The 14,527-nt window shown below is 36.7% G+C and overlaps 8 protein-coding genes across 8 annotated transcripts; 4 read left to right on the top strand and 4 right to left on the bottom strand.

The window, feature by feature from the left end:
• Window positions 1-92: 92 nt before the first annotated feature.
• Window positions 93-1,466, bottom strand: C5L36_0C03520 (uncharacterized protein; the record flags this gene model as incomplete). The annotated part of the gene is made up of 1 exon (XM_029466029.1): window positions 93-1,466. The coding sequence occupies one exon, from the start codon at window positions 1,464-1,466 to the stop codon at window positions 93-95; it is 1,374 nt and encodes a 457-aa protein (XP_029321889.1).
• Window positions 1,467-1,841: 375 nt separating this feature from the next.
• C5L36_0C03510 (uncharacterized protein) lies at window positions 1,842-5,612 on the top strand (the record flags this gene model as incomplete). Its single annotated transcript, XM_029466028.1, has 1 exon — window positions 1,842-5,612. The coding sequence occupies one exon, from the start codon at window positions 1,842-1,844 to the stop codon at window positions 5,610-5,612; it is 3,771 nt and encodes a 1,256-aa protein (XP_029321888.1).
• Window positions 5,613-5,756: 144 nt separating this feature from the next.
• On the bottom strand, window positions 5,757-7,190 carry C5L36_0C03500 (uncharacterized protein; the record flags this gene model as incomplete). Its single annotated transcript, XM_029466027.1, has 1 exon — window positions 5,757-7,190. The coding sequence occupies one exon, from the start codon at window positions 7,188-7,190 to the stop codon at window positions 5,757-5,759; it is 1,434 nt and encodes a 477-aa protein (XP_029321887.1).
• A 400-nt stretch (window positions 7,191-7,590) lies between these two features.
• C5L36_0C03490 (uncharacterized protein) lies at window positions 7,591-8,988 on the top strand (the record flags this gene model as incomplete). Its single annotated transcript, XM_029466026.1, has 1 exon — window positions 7,591-8,988. The coding sequence occupies one exon, from the start codon at window positions 7,591-7,593 to the stop codon at window positions 8,986-8,988; it is 1,398 nt and encodes a 465-aa protein (XP_029321886.1).
• Window positions 8,989-9,171: 183 nt separating this feature from the next.
• On the top strand, window positions 9,172-9,649 carry C5L36_0C03480 (uncharacterized protein; the record flags this gene model as incomplete). Its single annotated transcript, XM_029466025.1, has 2 exons — window positions 9,172-9,195; window positions 9,281-9,649. 2 exons carry the CDS (start codon window positions 9,172-9,174, stop codon window positions 9,647-9,649), a joined length of 393 nt encoding a protein of 130 aa, XP_029321885.1.
• A 92-nt stretch (window positions 9,650-9,741) lies between these two features.
• C5L36_0C03470 (uncharacterized protein) lies at window positions 9,742-11,166 on the bottom strand (the record flags this gene model as incomplete). Its single annotated transcript, XM_029466024.1, has 1 exon — window positions 9,742-11,166. One exon carries the CDS (start codon window positions 11,164-11,166, stop codon window positions 9,742-9,744), a length of 1,425 nt encoding a protein of 474 aa, XP_029321884.1.
• A 259-nt stretch (window positions 11,167-11,425) lies between these two features.
• C5L36_0C03460 (uncharacterized protein) lies at window positions 11,426-12,345 on the bottom strand (the record flags this gene model as incomplete). Its single annotated transcript, XM_029466023.1, has 2 exons — window positions 11,426-12,219; window positions 12,303-12,345. 2 exons carry the CDS (start codon window positions 12,343-12,345, stop codon window positions 11,426-11,428), a joined length of 837 nt encoding a protein of 278 aa, XP_029321883.1.
• Window positions 12,346-12,713: 368 nt separating this feature from the next.
• C5L36_0C03450 (uncharacterized protein) lies at window positions 12,714-14,325 on the top strand (the record flags this gene model as incomplete). Its single annotated transcript, XM_029466022.1, has 3 exons — window positions 12,714-12,721; window positions 13,375-13,465; window positions 13,696-14,325. The coding sequence occupies 3 exons, from the start codon at window positions 12,714-12,716 to the stop codon at window positions 14,323-14,325; spliced, it is 729 nt and encodes a 242-aa protein (XP_029321882.1).
• Between the last annotated feature and the right edge of the window lie 202 nt (window positions 14,326-14,527).

Below are 14,527 nucleotides of genomic sequence, written 5' to 3'. Positions count from 1 at the left end.
TCTGGTTTTCTTTGTCTTCGATATGTACAGAAAGAATTTACGCGGTAATATAATTAATTAGTTGATCTCCTGAAATTTCGGTCATTGGCTAATTATGAAGAAGACACCGGCTTAGGAGCAGAAGAGTCTGTATTTGTTCTTCTTGGAAACAGGTATCTCTCCGAGAAGGTCATCTCCTCTGTCTCCAGAACATCTTCTGGCCGCTTACAGACAATCATCCATGTTGTACCCAAATGGGCACGATGCTCTTCTGTAATTTCAAGGCCCGACTCGTCCACCAACTCACCAATGTCCAAATTCCACCGACACCCCCATTTCTCACTGTGCTTGTGGGCACGTTTGTCTAGGATATCGTTAATAAAGTCGTATTTTCCACGCCCATGTTCCAAGAGAACAATTCTCCCACCTGGTTTCAATAATTCCCTCATATTCTTCAAAGCCTTGACAGGATCCTGGTGTGAACAAAGTCCAAAAGTTTCTATAATGGTGTCGTATTTGAAAGCCTTGGAATCAACAGATTTTCTGGTTGTAGATAGCTCGACTAATTCTTCAGCTTTACCAACTACAAACTTGACTTTCTTGAATTTACTCCATTTTTCATGAAATTTATCATAACATACATCCATCATTTTCTTAGATGCATCAAGGAATGTGTAGCTGCTAACAGCAGTTGGATCAAAGTACTCAATGTTCCTACCTGTTCCCGAAGCAACTTCTAAGACATCGCCTTTACAGTGTTTCATAACCCATTTCCTCTTGCTTTTCATAAACGACATCATTTCTTCGGTTCCAACATCACTATCATATTCATCGGCTAATTTGTCATAGAATTCTGATAAGTCTTTTGGAGGTAGAATACATTCTTCAAATTTGAGGTCAACAATATCCTCAATATCCTCTGGTTTGGGATTAAAAGGTCCTATTTCTTTGCGCTCTTCTTCACTTTTTGAATCATATTCTTCTTTTAGTTGATAGTAAGCCTTCAACTTTTGTGTATCCTTAGTTCTTAGCAAATCTCCTGACAAATCTCTGATTCTTAGTTTTTGGTACTCGCTCATAGGTTTTCCCTCGTCTCTTAGTTTCTTCAAGTCTTCTTCTTCCAAATGTCTTGCAAAGAGTTTCCTAAAGTAATGAATACCATAACACAAGAAAATCACATATAAACCAATATAATATTTCGTAGCCTTCTTATTAAAGGCTGCCGAGCCCACAATAGCACCCCACTTCTTGATGGATGATCCGGAGTTTATAGCTTCGTTGTACTTTCTATCATCCTCAATTTTCTTCTGCTCTTCTGGTGTAAGCTCTTTCTTCGTCTTAAAATGAAATTTTGGAGGTTTGGGAGGTAGCTTGGAACTTGTCGAATACCAGCAGCGTAGTGCATCTTTGAAAACAATGGAAGTCTGCTTTTTACGCAGTGCACCCAAGCCGCAAAACATCTCTCCCCTTAGTAAGAAGGAATTCATTAATGTCTAATGTTTAAGAGCTAAGCTGTAGATTTGACAATTTAGATGTACTCTTTGACTTTGCTAAATTGTTTTTTCGCTTCCTGTCTTCCCCTTCCCCTTTCCGGTTCTGTTTTTATTTTGTTGAGAGCAAGCCTCGCACTTTTAGTTGTTGATTTCATCGTCATCATTAAAACGCTGTAGTGCTAATTGAATTTATTTGCCACTGCTGATTATCTGTCACTAGGATATCTTCTATAACCTACAGATCCCTCGGAACTTGCAACATTCAAATTCGCATTTCTGCTTATTTTCTACCAGCCAGCTAGATTCACTTATAGATAAAGAAAACAACCAAAATAAACGAAAACACCAGATTAATAGACCCGTCACTCAATGTCCGCAGAAGGTATATCTCAAATAATAACGTCTTTAGATATTATTTACAATCCAGCTTCGACGAATGCTCAGAGACAAGAAGCACAGGGATTTTTGGAGACGATCAAGGCACTACCCGATTGCCCCTATTGGGGGTATCAATTAGCATTGATAGACAACGGTTATAACAATATTGTGAGACATTTCGCTCTTAATCTTCTCTTGTCATCCATAACATCTTACTACCATGATTGGGATAGACCTAAAAAGCTTGCAGTACGTAGTTGGATCGTAGAATTAGCAACTAAAGTCTCACCTCAAGATCCTCATTACTTAAAATCCAAGATTGCATTTTTGTGGGTGGAAATCGCTAAAAGGTGTTGGGGTGAATGTCTTCTAAAGCAGAATCCAAGTTTGGCAGCTGGATTAGGTAACATAGAAAATACCGACCCTTTAGCAGTTCCAGAAAATAAAGATGTTTATCAATTCACAGAAGAAGAAAAAATTGACTCTTGGATGTCTATGGATTCCAATCTATTAGAATTATGGAACCACAGTCAAATCACAAGAGAGTTATCTCTCATAATTATGAAAACATTATTTGAAGATATTTATTTGTTAGATGATCCAATTGTTTCTAAGCGGAGAACTGTTTTGATATCCTTATGTCCTGAAATAGTTGTTGCTGAACGTATCCTGTCTGCAAAGTATGAGCAGAATGATACGGTAAGGTTATTTGTATCTCAATCTGAAGGTTGGTTGTTACAATGGTGTCAAGTTTTGGATGAATGCATCCAGTTTTTGATCTTCAACGATTTATCAAACAACAATAGCAATGTTTTCGTCAACAATTCTGACATTAATACCACCAAATCTTATTACCTTGATACTACAGTCAAATTACTTGAGATCCTTAAAATATCTCTTTTCTGGATTATACCGTTAGCTCTAAAAGAAGTTGACATCATTACGAAACTATTCAAGTTGTTAACAATTGATGACATGAGAATCAAACTTTTGACAATTGAGTGTTTTGATTCTCTCTATAATAAACCTTATTCAAATCCGGAAGATAATGAATGGTTGGTGAATTCTGCGTTTAATAATACTGCCTATGAGATCTTTTTTGAAACTTATAAAAGTGTTCAAATCAATTATGAAGATATTGATTATGATGATTATACTTTACAAAAGAAAATTGTTGAGTTTCTCATCATACTTTCAGATTATATAACTAGCAAGGAATCAATCAAAACCAGTGATCGTGATTTTACGAACTTTTATAAACTTATCCTTGAAACAACAAAAAATGAATCCCCATCAGTCAGTGCTATTTCTTTACAGTTTTGGTGTACCATGTTAAGAGCAGATGAATTGAGTGACCAGCCCGACTTTGAATCAGTTTTACCAGAATTACTAGAAAATTGTGCTAATAGGTTGATCAACTATGTGGATTCAGACCCTGAATCGATTCCTCTACAATACTTAAATTACGATTTCGATAATCAATCTGACCAGCAATCCTTTGTTAGTGATTTCAAGAAAATGAATGATGATATTGTTAGAATCATTGTATGTAAAAAACCAAAGGATGCGCTGATGTGGCTAGCTGAAAGGCTCAATAACTTTTTCAGCAGTTTACTAGGCATGGAGAGTTTAAACAACTTGAATTTGACATACAAGGGTAAGGGATCTGAAGCTTATATAACTGCATACTCACAGTTTTCAATAATTGAAACTTGTGTAAGAGGTATTACAAGATGGCAAATCTGGTATAAGGAAGATGATGCTCAAGAAATCAAGGCCTATTTGACAGATCAAGTTGATAACTTGTGTAAACTTTTGATTATGTTACAGATCCAAAACCCAGTATTAGTTAGAAAGCAGATTCAGACTTTGGTTCAATTTACACCTCTATTAAAGGATTTGAATTCCACCATGTTTAAAGTTTTGGAAAGAGTCATTGAAACATGTACTTTTCCGTATCCGGAAAATGCGTCTGATGAAGAATTGGAAAATATCAGAGACTTGAGAGCTTCAAGCGGTACGGAATTGAATAGGTTGGCTTATTTGATGCCTGAATCATTGAAGAACATCTTCTCCGAGTTAGAAGCTGTGATTGATACAATTTTAAGTCAAAAAGAGTTAATTTCTCACGAGATAGTAGCGTTTAAGTCTTTTTTGTTGGTTGTTTCTCAGAGATCATCTTTGGAAAACAAAGAAGAAACATTCAAAAGGATAGTCGACCCAGAGTTGATGGCATGGTCTGATCCAAATACAATGAAAGGTTTGTCTGACCTACACTGGTTTATGGAGAGATTAGGTATTGTAAAAATAGCTGAATATTTCAGATCAAGAGGTATAACAGCAAGCACCAATTTGCTTGAGGCACAGATGGATGAAACTGGAAGACAATTAAAGAAACAGCTAAAAGACCAGTGGTCTTCTGTTTTCCCTATCAGAGCAACTAGGATATTAATTCAGTATAGTATTGAAAAGTTGGATCATGAATCAGAGACTTACAAAAATTTGCTTAAATTATGGCAGCCTAGGGTCGAACCAATTCTTCCATATATTTTTCAATTAATATATCAAATTCAAGCATATCACAATCCGGCAAATTGGGTTGGATTGCCTGATGAGGTTCAAAGTTTTGTGAAATACACAACCATGGAACGATTCTGGCAGCAGGGTATCTCGATTCAATCAAGAGAATCTTTTGTTGATGAAAATGTTAAGGCTATGCATACTCTTAGAGATTTTGCAGACTCGGTTGGCCATATAATCAGATACACTAGAGAATATTCTTATTTGATGATTGGCACTATAACCGAGTTGGAAGAAACTTTGTATGTTGATCCTAAGAATGCAAGCCTGTTATGGAAGGCATTAACAGAAGAATCAGTAGGTATTACTCTACACTCGTGGAGGCACATGATTAATCTAGTTGTCAGAAATGTGATTAAAAATTGTCCTATGGACTATTTTGACCTTTTCATGTTGGGATTCTTACCTCAGGTGTTTATTAAATTGGATGAACTTCTACTTCAACGTTGGAATCGTGTTTACGAAAAAGGTCTGAGATTGGAAGGTAACGAATCAGATGAACAGTTGAGTGAGGAAATGCTTGAAGAACATATGTTACGTCAACTAACACAGGTTATTGATAGAATGTTGATAGATATAGCGGGACAAAAGGTTAGAACCTCTTTGACTGATAGACAGAAGGAAACTAGAGAGTTCCTCATCTATAACTTTGAAGTCTTGGCTCCATTTTTGAAATTACTTTGTGATATTATCTCCTTTAGGGACACCAGATGTTCATTCAATGCTATTTTAATTTTAAGACATATTTCGCAAGAATTAGTTGGACTGAATGATGAAAGAGTTGATAAGATTATCTTAGAAAATATTATGCCCATACTTATCGATCTAATTTGTGACAAATTTTACACTGATGCACATTCAGAAGCCGCTTATACCTTATCGATCTTGTACATTGGTGAGAGGTTCAAGAGTGATTACCCGCTTCAGCTATTGAAGAATAAACTTGGAGTAAATCAAGAAACCATGGCGAACTTTGAAAATGTATTCAGTGCATGCCAAAAATCAAGAGAAAGAAAAAACTGTTTACTCACATTATTTAACAATGCTAGAAATGATGGTAATCCAGATGCATATATAGAGCAGCGTAATAAAATGATACAAGGTGCTACTAGGGCGAAAAAGAAAAATACAGTGGATGGTCTAGAAGGTGGTCTTGGTGGTCTTTTCAATACAGACGACTAGTTAGAGATTGGTGGAAGAAGAAGGTAGTAATGGCCGAAGGTTTCACGCGGTTTAATGGCTTACATATGTATAACAATATTGTATAATATAATTTGACAAACGTTATTCTTCATGTCTGAAAAGGTACTGCACAGGAGAACTAAGCTAAATTTCACCTTTACCAAACAAAAAACCCATACCTGAGTTCCATATAGTTTTACGATTTTCATGTTTGTCCTTCTTCAACAGTAGATTAGAACCATCTTTTATTGCGAGTGATTTAGACCGTAAATCTCCACTGTTTGAATCTTTTCGTGTAAGCCCGTTTCTAGCAGCCCTTAGGTATCTTCCTATATAGTTATCTGCCAGTTTCATGTCCAATTCCAATTCATGGTTGAGACCTTTTAAGCCTGCACCAACATCCATTGAATCTGAAATTTTCTGTCCTAATAACAACTCCAAGTCTTCTCTTGTGTATGGAATAACCCCCAATATATTGCCGTTGTTATCACTTATCAGATTATCAGCAAGAGCTCTTATTGCTGAATTTGGGTTATCATAGGTGATTTTCACCCACCCCTCACCTAAAAATATTGGAAAAGCGTTTTTATTTCCAAGCTTTGCATTTGATCGGTCGTTAATATCAACTAGTTTATCAACGGCTAAAACATTTCCTGGTTGTCCATAGTAATAATTAAAATCTGAAATCATCAAGTCTTCCATGATTTTACCATATTTGGCAAAATGCTCAATCAGCACACGAAAGTTCTCATCGTCAAACCCGTATACTATAACTGCGCAGTATAATTTCTCAGAAGTAAGACTCCTCGTTTGTTTTGTGTCAGTCGGTACTAACTCTGTTTTCACTGATAGATCAGAATCATCAATTTGCATCTCATTCGAAGTCTTAGACCAGGGCAGCTTAGTTTCTCTATTTTCTTTACCTGTAGTCTTTTGTGAAATCGTACTCCTGTTTGGCCTTTGGAAAGCGTTTTTAAACTCAAATGGCTCTTGCGTCATCTTATTGAAGTCAGAACCTTCCATGAGTATCTCACCTGGTGTATATTCATCATTGAACGTTAACGGATCTAACAATGATCTGCTGGGTAGTTTATCATGCTCATACAAATATGCAAAATCCTCATCAAAGGTATCTGTTTGGCTCTGTTTTGTCGCTTTAAACGGTAAAATCGGAACACTTGGTTTATCCTCTTCGTCCAATGTACTCTTATTCTTATTCAAACGCTTAACTAAATGTGAAGGAATAGTCCTTTTTCTATGTTTTGACTTGGAAGGGTCATTTGTATCCGAGTGACTGGCACCCGTTTTCACATCTGACGCAAAAAGTTTTGGCTCAGAGGCACCTTTAAGCTCATATTTCTCAAATCTCGATGGACTTTTCATTTGTTGTATAGCCTGACCAGGATTCTGAAAAATAGATGATTGAAGGGGCAGGCCTTGTGTTGGTTGCACTTGTTGTAGCTGTTGTTGTTGTTGTTGGTAAGGCTGTGAAAATGTGTTAGTTTTGGAAGAAGATGCACCGCTGTTCCCAAACAAGCTTTGTTTGTTCGGTGCTGACGTATTTATCCCCCCAAACATATTAGATAGGAAGTATTGTCCTGGTGACGTCGATTGCGAAGATAAATTGATATCCTAATTCCGTCAATTTGTTAATTTGACATTTCGTCAACTTATTTATGTTTTGTATGGCTAAAAAAATCTTACTTTCATGATTCTTTTGAAGCGCTAACTCGGCACGTGACCCCCCCTCCCCTACTCTTCCCAAAAAAAAAAAAAGATTTCATTACCGTAAAAAAAAACGTGCAAATTTTAAGTTTCGGCTACTTTGCGTCGGATAGCGGCTCACAAACCGAATTTTTGTTTTATTCCCTTTTGAGCTTATACAATTGATTATTCGAAAACGTCTGGCCGATGTTTTTATACAAACATTTCTTTCAGGAGAAAAGAGCTATAGGAGGTTGTGATCACACTGCTCCAGATGCCAAATGACGAGGTGAAAAACCAGCAATCTGAGGTTGCGGTCTCATCTTTGATTGAAACCAGTCAAAATCAAGGTATATCATTTCTAGATTTCGACACATTACTAAACATGTTGGATGCCAGCTACGACTCGTTTTCCAATTGTAATGCTTCATTGGGCGAGGTCCTAACAGATACAATAGAGAAAAAGATGGAAGTAGAGGTTGATGTGCAGACCATTTACGAGGATATCCTTAGTGAAGGATCAGATAAAATTCCAAAGTTGAATAGAGAGATGCACAGTAGGTACATCCATGAAATGTTGAATCGTCCCCTGCCTGCACCCTTCAGTAAATTGGATGCATCTAAAACTTGGATTGCATTTTGGTTGATGAATTCTGCTGCATTGATTGATAATTTGAATACCAAAGAGCAAAATAATGCGGCTAAACAATTAATGTATTTCTATAAGACATCTTCTGGAAGTAAAAATACGGTTGCTGGATTTGGAGGTGGGTTACATCAGTTACCTCATTTAGCAGCCTCATATGCTGCAGTGTTAGCACTTTTGTTATCAAAAAATGAGAATGCATGGAGGGAAATAGATACGCAGAAGGTAAAGAAGTGGTTGTTACAATGCAAAAATAAAGATGGGTCATTTTCCATGCATGTTGGAGGTGAATCGGACACAAGAGCTGCTTATTGTGCCTTATGTATAGCACAATTACTTAATATTTTAGATGACGATTTGAGAAAAGGTGTTGCTGATTGGCTAATTAAATGTCAGACATACGAAGGAGGGTTTGCTGGTGCTCCTGGTGACGAAGCGCATGGAGGTTATACCTTTTGCGCATTATCTGCCCTCTTTATATTATTGAATCCAGACGAATTGATGGTATCTGGTCTCAACTTGGAGATCCTTATAAAGTGGACTGTGGATAGACAGTACTCGCTAGAAGGTGGGTTTTCTGGTCGTACAAATAAGTTAGTGGATGGATGCTACAGCCATTGGGTTGGGGGTACTGTGGCCCTTTTGGAATTATTAATCAATTACAACAAGTACAAAATTAATGATCCCAATAAGTACCTTTCTTTAATTGACCGCCAAAGGTTACAAAATTACATATTGTGCTGTTGTCAAGATACTTTTGGGCTGAGAGATAAACCTGGTATGAATTCAGACTTCTACCACACTAACTATGTTCTATGTGGGTTAAGTATGTGCCAGCATTTCCAAATATATGATCCATCAAAAGCTCAAAAGTATGGCAATGCATTCTCTGCTTATCCTATTGAAATTGAGCAGCCAAATACTATCACAATCTTGGATGATAACCACGTTCTGGGAATAGATGCGATTTTTGGTGTTCCTTATGGTTATGCTTTGAACATGTACACATTCTTCTCGAATTTATAAATGACGTTGTGAAGCTATTCTTCTGTATACCAGTAATTCTTGCTTACGTAATTCGTTGACCACAATTGCGCGGTGTTCGAAGATATTTGGATCCATGAAAGATGGCGGAATCTCATAAGCAACTTAACAAGTTGTAAGCACAGACGGAAAGACTACCAACATAGCTGCTTACACTAGACAAAAATGGCCGTGTTGGATAATAATGAGGTATGTTATGGTAGTGGGATTATGTGAATTGTTTCTTTGAGCCTATGTTGAATACTGACATTTTTTTTTTGATTTACTATAACAGTTTTTCACACAAGTAACTGGTTTGCTTACGAAAAACGGTGGAAAATCGTCCATATATATCACCCAAAAGAGATTGTCGTATAATATTGATGATGAGATTGAAGGAATCAACCCGTTATCTGATCTTCCGAAAAATGTCAAACCACTTCTACATGAATTTAATCCTGATCAAAAAACCCATCCCATTCTTATAAGAGTCACGGATGGTAATAGGGACAAATCTAAAAAGGTGAAGTTGAGTACAGTTGTTGAGCCCCAAAATTTGGCTATTTTTTGGAAAGAATACACCAACATTATCAAAGCCGGTTTTCCAGGGCTAAAAAAGAAGTCCAAGTCTAAGAAGAAGGTTAAGAAGACGTCCAAGAAATAGATAATCTTATAATCTGTTAAACCTATATAATTTGAGCTAATTAACGATTAGTATTTACGTACAAAATTGAATAGATGAAGCTGAAAAGTAAACTAATCGACCACCATTTCGACAACCAAGTTACCACTGGGATATATGGAAGTGGTCTCTTCAATTGTAATGTTGCTGCTCATGGGTATAATTTGCTTTGGCATAACTGTGTATATTCTAAAACGATACTCGTGCTCATAGTCGTCTGGACATTGGTAAACCGTGGCATCCCCAAGTTCAACTTCATTCAAATACATGCATTCCAACGTTGCATAAATTTTTTCTAGAGAAGATGTCTTTCCTATCTTGATTTGTTTTCTTGAACCATCTGGAAATTTAATTGCAAGCCTAGCATATTGGCCTGGTTCATTGGGCTCAGGCTCTAAAGTCGATTTTCTCCACTTGAGCCACTGTAAACGTTTTTCTTCTCTACTTCTTCTCTGTGGTTCTCTACTGTATGAGTTTCTTAGAGGCCGAATTCTTCTTATTGAATTTTGCAGAGCTTCATCTTGTAATTCTCTTACAACACCCTGCAAAGACTCGGGGTTGTCCCTCTTTAACTGGGACACAATGGGATTGTATTTTGAGTATGCACGCTGGAGTTTGTGTATTGTAGTCTCTAAATCCTTATATCCTTGTATTTTCGAAACTAATGATAGAACTGGTTCTGATTGTTGCATTCCAGACGACGTGGGTATCTGATTGACAGTCATACAAAGTAGGCCTAAGAAAGGAAGCTTTGTGATATTAAATTGATTGCACACTTGGAATGCTTCACTATCAGAAATATCGCCACCCCATACCAAGAAATTCTTGTTTTTGATAAATTTTAGGAATACGGGATGTACTAGGACTTCCTTGGTAAAATCTACGCATTCTTGGTTCTCTCCACTTTCAATATAGCAGAGAAGCCACCTAATATCTTTCTTCACAATATATAGTGCTTGAGAATAAGCACATTCTAGGAAATCTGGACGTCCTATCTCCCCCAAATGTCCTTCTTCTATTAGAGTATTAGGTTGATCTTGATCTTCCATGGGGTCAGAGCTGTCTATTCCAGCTAGATTATTTCCAATTCTTTCATCAAAATTCATAATGAATCTTCTTGCAATGTCCGAAGGGTCTGTATTACGCAAGTTGCTATATTTTCCTTGGTGAATTTTATTGTAAATTGAGACTGTGAATACGAATAAGAACATGAGTATCATGTATATTACGTAAATCGGGAGAAAAACTATAAGTAAAACACAAATTGCAATTATCAACAGCAACTTCTTGAATAAATTCTCCACTTTGTTAGTATTGCTATTATCTTCACTATTTTGTGTCTCAGAAGTCGGAAGATCAAGCCCCCCTGGCATCTGTAACTGCGGGATAGCTTCAACGTCATCTACTTGTTGCTGTTGCGTAGTTTGATTAAGTTCATTAATAATCGAATTGAAAATATGTTGCAATCTATTTAGCTCACTCATTACAGGATTAGGCATTTTAGATGTCACTATCTCCCTGTAGTCATGCACTATCTCTATTCTATCGTGAGATCCGTAGGCTGCGCTGTCTGTTTCTCATGATTTGCAAAGTATATGTAGGACAAATTGCCATTAGTTATCGCGCTATTTCGGACATGATGATAATTACTTGTTAACTGTCACTGTAATCTACATATAAATTTGTAAGGTGGGAAGGAGCGATGAATTAGTCTAATGTATTTATACATTGCGCAATTAAGCACAGGGGAAAGTAAATCTATCTGTAGAAACATTTAAACAAAGCAGCTGCAACAGAACACAGTGCAAGAGCCATTTCCTCGTTGTTGTTGTTATTGTGTTGTTGTTGTTGCTGTTGTTGCTGTTGCTGGTGATAGTTTTGTTGATGATAAGGTTGTATGTTTGTGTTGGCTTGTTGTTGAGGTTGAGGTTGAGACTGAGCATAATTGTACTGGTGTGATGGTTGGTGACCTTGGGGGATCTCGTTAGGATGATATGCAAAGTAGTTATCATCCATGGCACCTATACCATGTGGATTAATGTCATACCATGATTGAGGGATGGAAGCATTCTTCAAACCAATGTGCAATACCCCAGCATTCTTCTCATCGATCCAGCATTTCAAGTTAGCTTTACGACATAGTTCTTCAACTGCTGGCTTCAACTTTGCAACGCCGTCCTTTGAGTGTAGTCCCTTGCCAACAATGCAATCCAACTTTGGTTGGTTTTTACTAATGCCACTGATAATTCGCTGTTTTAGAATATACTCTGCCTCCTTAATATACAGGCCATGTAAGTCAATGTCATCGTCGTCCGAGTCTTTGTTATTCTCGAGAAAGACATATGTTGCTGCCTTTTCATTATAACCTTCCGCAATTGACAATTGCTCTTTGGCCTTTCTTGAAAGCTCACTCGCAGATTTTTTGTCTCCCTTTTGATAGGCTTGCTGTGACAGGGCAGAAAGCTTCTGTCTCTTGGAATAAGCTTCTTCGGCTAGATTTCTAAATTTAACATACTCTTTATCAGAAACGTGATTGTAGTCCCTTTCATTGCCTATAATTTTTTTAAAAAAACGGATGGGGTATAACCTGTTAGAAACAATGCCATTTGGTACAATTACACACGTGGTCACTTACCGTTAAGCATAGGCCCTCTTGAGGCAACACCTGCAGAAGCCATTTCCAGTGTGTGTTGTTTACCATGTGGAAAGAGAAACGAACACAAAAATGCTTGTTCAATGAACAACATTCCAAACAAAAATGTTAAGAAATTCTAGTACAAGCTGAGCCGCTCCAGCCCTGTCTCTGCGCACGTGACAAACCCGGAATTGCTGAAAATGGCAAATTTCAAGGTTTGTTCACTAAGAGGCGTTTTTCACTAATATTTTGGCGAGAACTCTTTTTTTTTTCGTCGCCTGGTTTTGTTTGTCGTGCGCACTATATGTTTCAAACTTGCAGAAGTACCTATAAGTTTTACCAGTTTTGAATGAACTACTCTCAAACTTTTTTTAATTCCTTTTTTCTTCATCAAACTTATCAACAGACAAGATGGCAGGGTATGTACTTGCAGTTACTTCTACTTCTCCATGAAGAAGTTGGTGTATTTTGCAGGTTGTTGATAGATAGGATACACAACATAAAACAGATTGATATAGGTTTGTTTTATTCATCAAGTTTTTTTTTCGGGAGCATATAGGTGGCCGTGCTCTTCAAATTGTGGTCAACCTTTTATCAAATGTTCCTTGGAACGATATGAGATTACTACAAGCTAACCATGCCGCTGTGCTTTGATTACTCGTACTTGTCTCTATGTGAACAAATATGATATACTCCCTTTAATGGGATATATCTGTTCAGCCATATCACTATTGTTAGTGGACTTGTTGATATGATTTATTTATTATGAATCTTATCAATCAAATGGATTCCAAAGGAAAACTAGTAGACTTAATGAAAAAAATTGTGTTTATTGCTTTCTTGAAAACAATCAAACTAATTGTTTTTCCTACTTTTTCCTCTGCGTATTAACTGCCTTCGAATGAAGTTAATTCAGTTCGAAGAATATAGTTTGATTTGTGGAGAAAATTTAGATGGAGCTATCGTTAGTTGTTGCAATTTATATCTAAATTGACTTCTGATCATTCGGTTTTTTTCAAACGAAGACGTTTTGGAAACAACATACTAACTTTTGTTTACTTTGTTATTATAGAATCCCAAGACCAGAATCTCAAATCAAGAAGGCTAAGAGAGTCGAAAGAGACCAAAAGGCAGTTGTTGCAGCAAGAAAGGCTAGAAAGTTTGTATGTATTAGTTAAACTCTTTTTTCTTCATAATTTTATGCTCATTGCGTTGAGTACTTATTTCATAATGATGAAGCTATTGTCTCCTATATCGACTAGCTAAGGCGATGCTGTCTGTTATAACACCATCTTTCGGCTGAGAAATCACTAATGCAATGCTAATGAGAACAAAAATTATGCTAACAAATAAAGATTAGCTACTAACATGTTTTTCACTTTAATCATTATAGGTCAACAAGGAAAAGAGAAATGCTCTTTTCAAGAGAACCGAAGCTTACACTGCAGAATACGCAGCAGCAGAAAGAGCTGTCATTGATGCAAAGAGAACTGCAAGAGCAGAAGGTTCATACTTTGTTCCAGCTGAATCAAAGGTTGTTTTCGTTGTTAGAATCAAGGGTATTATGAAGATTCCACCAAAGTCTAGAAAGGTTTTCCAATTATTGAGATTAACCCAAATTAACTCTGGTGTTTTCGTCAAGGTTACCAAGGCAACCACCGAATTATTGAAGTTGGTTGAACAATACACTGCTATTGGTTACCCATCCATCTCTACTGTTAGACAATTAGTTTACAAGAGAGGTTACGGTAAGGTTAACAAGCAAAGAATCCCATTGACTGATAACGCTATTGTCGAATCTGTCTTAGGTAAGTACGGTATTGAATCTGTTGAAGACTTGATTCACGAAATCGTTACCGTTGGTCCAAACTTCAAGCAAGCTAACAACTTCTTGTGGCCATTCAAGTTATCTAACCCATCTGGTGGTTGGGGTGTCAGAAGAAAGTTCCAACACTTCATCCAAGGTGGTTCTACTGGTAACAGAGAAGAATACATTAACCAATTAGTCAAGAAGATGATCTAAGTTAGCTGGAGTTTTTATTTAAATTTACTCTCTATAGATCTAATCCTTGTCCCTAATAATATATCTCTTCTTTCTCTTTTCTAATGCTTTTGTTTGGTTAATAAATTTCAAATAAGTAAATACCGTTTCTTCCTTTTGAAATCTAGAATAGCCTTTATATTAACTAACTAACTGCATCAAATCTAAGATTTTTATATAAACC

Source organism: Pichia kudriavzevii, chromosome 3 (genome assembly GCF_003054445.1).
Source record: "Pichia kudriavzevii chromosome 3, complete sequence".
Lineage (NCBI taxonomy): Eukaryota > Fungi > Ascomycota > Pichiomycetes > Pichiales > Pichiaceae > Pichia > Pichia kudriavzevii.
This window is presented reverse-complemented; position numbering and strand designations above follow the sequence as displayed.